Source organism: Limulus polyphemus, unplaced genomic scaffold (assembly GCF_000517525.1).
Source record: "Limulus polyphemus unplaced genomic scaffold, Limulus_polyphemus-2.1.2 Scaffold289, whole genome shotgun sequence".
In the NCBI taxonomy this organism is placed as follows: Eukaryota; Metazoa; Arthropoda; class Merostomata; order Xiphosura; family Limulidae; genus Limulus; species Limulus polyphemus.
Window position 1 is genome coordinate 442,227 of NW_013665899.1, and position 1,673 is coordinate 443,899.

Consider the following 1,673-nt stretch of genomic DNA (forward strand, 5'->3'; position numbering starts at 1 on the left):
ACGGCTAGCGTAGATAGCCCTCGTGTAGTTTTTCTCGAAATTCCAAAAAACAAACAAACAAAAAAACAAACAATCGTCAGAAGAAGAATAGTGAACTATTCGAAAGCGCTTGAGCTTTGGGTCTCGTTTGAAAAACCATTACAACTTTTGTACGTGATCCTGTGTGCTCAATTCTTAATCAGAATTAACTACATTGAAAGTTATAGTTTGTATACTTTTATGATTACCTGGGGGTTGAGACGTTGGTCAAAATGACCAAGCCACTATAGAGAGGGTTTAATTGATCTGCCAATAGTTATTTCACATTATCATTCTTTCTGCATGCCAATCGTCAGTGCAAGTCTTGAAACTTAAAATTTGTAGGTTTTTCGGATTTATTATAATCGTATTAAAAGTTTCTGCAGTAATAAATCTCTAATACATTGTTTTGTTTTTCTCTTTCGTATCAGGTGATATTACCCAAAAGGGCTATGAGAAGAAGAAAGCAAAGTTATTGGGTCCTTATCTACTCAGCCACGCAGCAGGTGAGTTAGCAAGCAGTTTTTAATGTCTGTTCAGTATCATATATATGTGCAAGTTTCACGCGCACATACATACAGGCGAAGAGAAAAATTCTAATTAAAATACGCCTCTGAAGCTTTGAACACACGTTGCGGAGAGAAATAATAATAAAAAAAACTCGTATGTATTGGTTCTGTTGGCTGGGCTGTTACAAAGGTTACTGAGCGATTAAGTGTAGTGTGGAGTGGGCGTTTAATATGCGGTAAACTTAGTTAGGGTTGAAGGGAGATGTTTTCGTAGTCTGTTTTGTTCTTGACGATCTCAGTTCTCTAGAAGTTTAGATATATAAAGTCCATCTCATCGGAGTGAACGGGTTTTCTGTCCACTATCGTGGTTTGATCTGGACTTGAGTGTCAGTGAACTGTCCGTTTATTTCATTGTTGTTTTGCGTATAAGAAATAGTAAGATTTCGCAGAGAAAAACATTGTAACAGTCAAACACGATTATTGTCTTAGAAAGTAGTATATTATCAACTTTAAAAAATATATACTCGAACCAAAACGAACGATAAAAAGTTAAAAAATATAAAAAGTATCATGAGAACAAGTATTGTAACATTTCTTAGTAAAATGTATGCCTTGAGAATTTTCTAAGTTCAAAAATGAAGAAATTGGATATATATATATATATTTCAAACTTTTATTGAGTATTACATAGTACTTCGTTAGTTATAGTCTCTCTCGAGGAAATCTGATTGAGTAGTACGATATTAAAATAAATTACCTCGATATTTACAGCGATAACGGAATTATATGTTGCGTATAATTATATGTGGTATTACTATTTACATTACAAAGATTTATATTGATGGAAAAATTAAGTATTTAAAGACATTTGACGATTCGTTTAATTGTGTGTTTAATACTTTGTTATTGAGATTACTTAAGAAATAGTTATATGACTATTCTCGTTATTATATCACATTTGTGTAGATTATGCGTATTGATGCATACGGCTTTGTTGAATTGACTAGTTTGAAAGTAGTCGGTAAAAATAGCCGTGTACTTTTTAACATTCTGTAACGATGGTGAGGAGATATGTAAGATATATTTAATAATGGCTGGAGACGGCTTAAATGGGTAATGAAGAAAAACTTTAATATGTACCTGATG

General features: G+C 32.8%; 1 protein-coding gene across 1 annotated transcript in view; it reads left to right on the plus strand.

Annotated features, from left to right (window-relative positions):
• Positions 1–1,673, plus strand: part of LOC106457078 (disco-interacting protein 2-like) — a 117,514-nt gene that overhangs the window by 28,122 nt on the left and 87,719 nt on the right. The window contains 1 exon segment of the mRNA XM_022382894.1: positions 450–524. Within this exon segment, the coding sequence (XP_022238602.1) occupies positions 450–524 (75 nt within the window).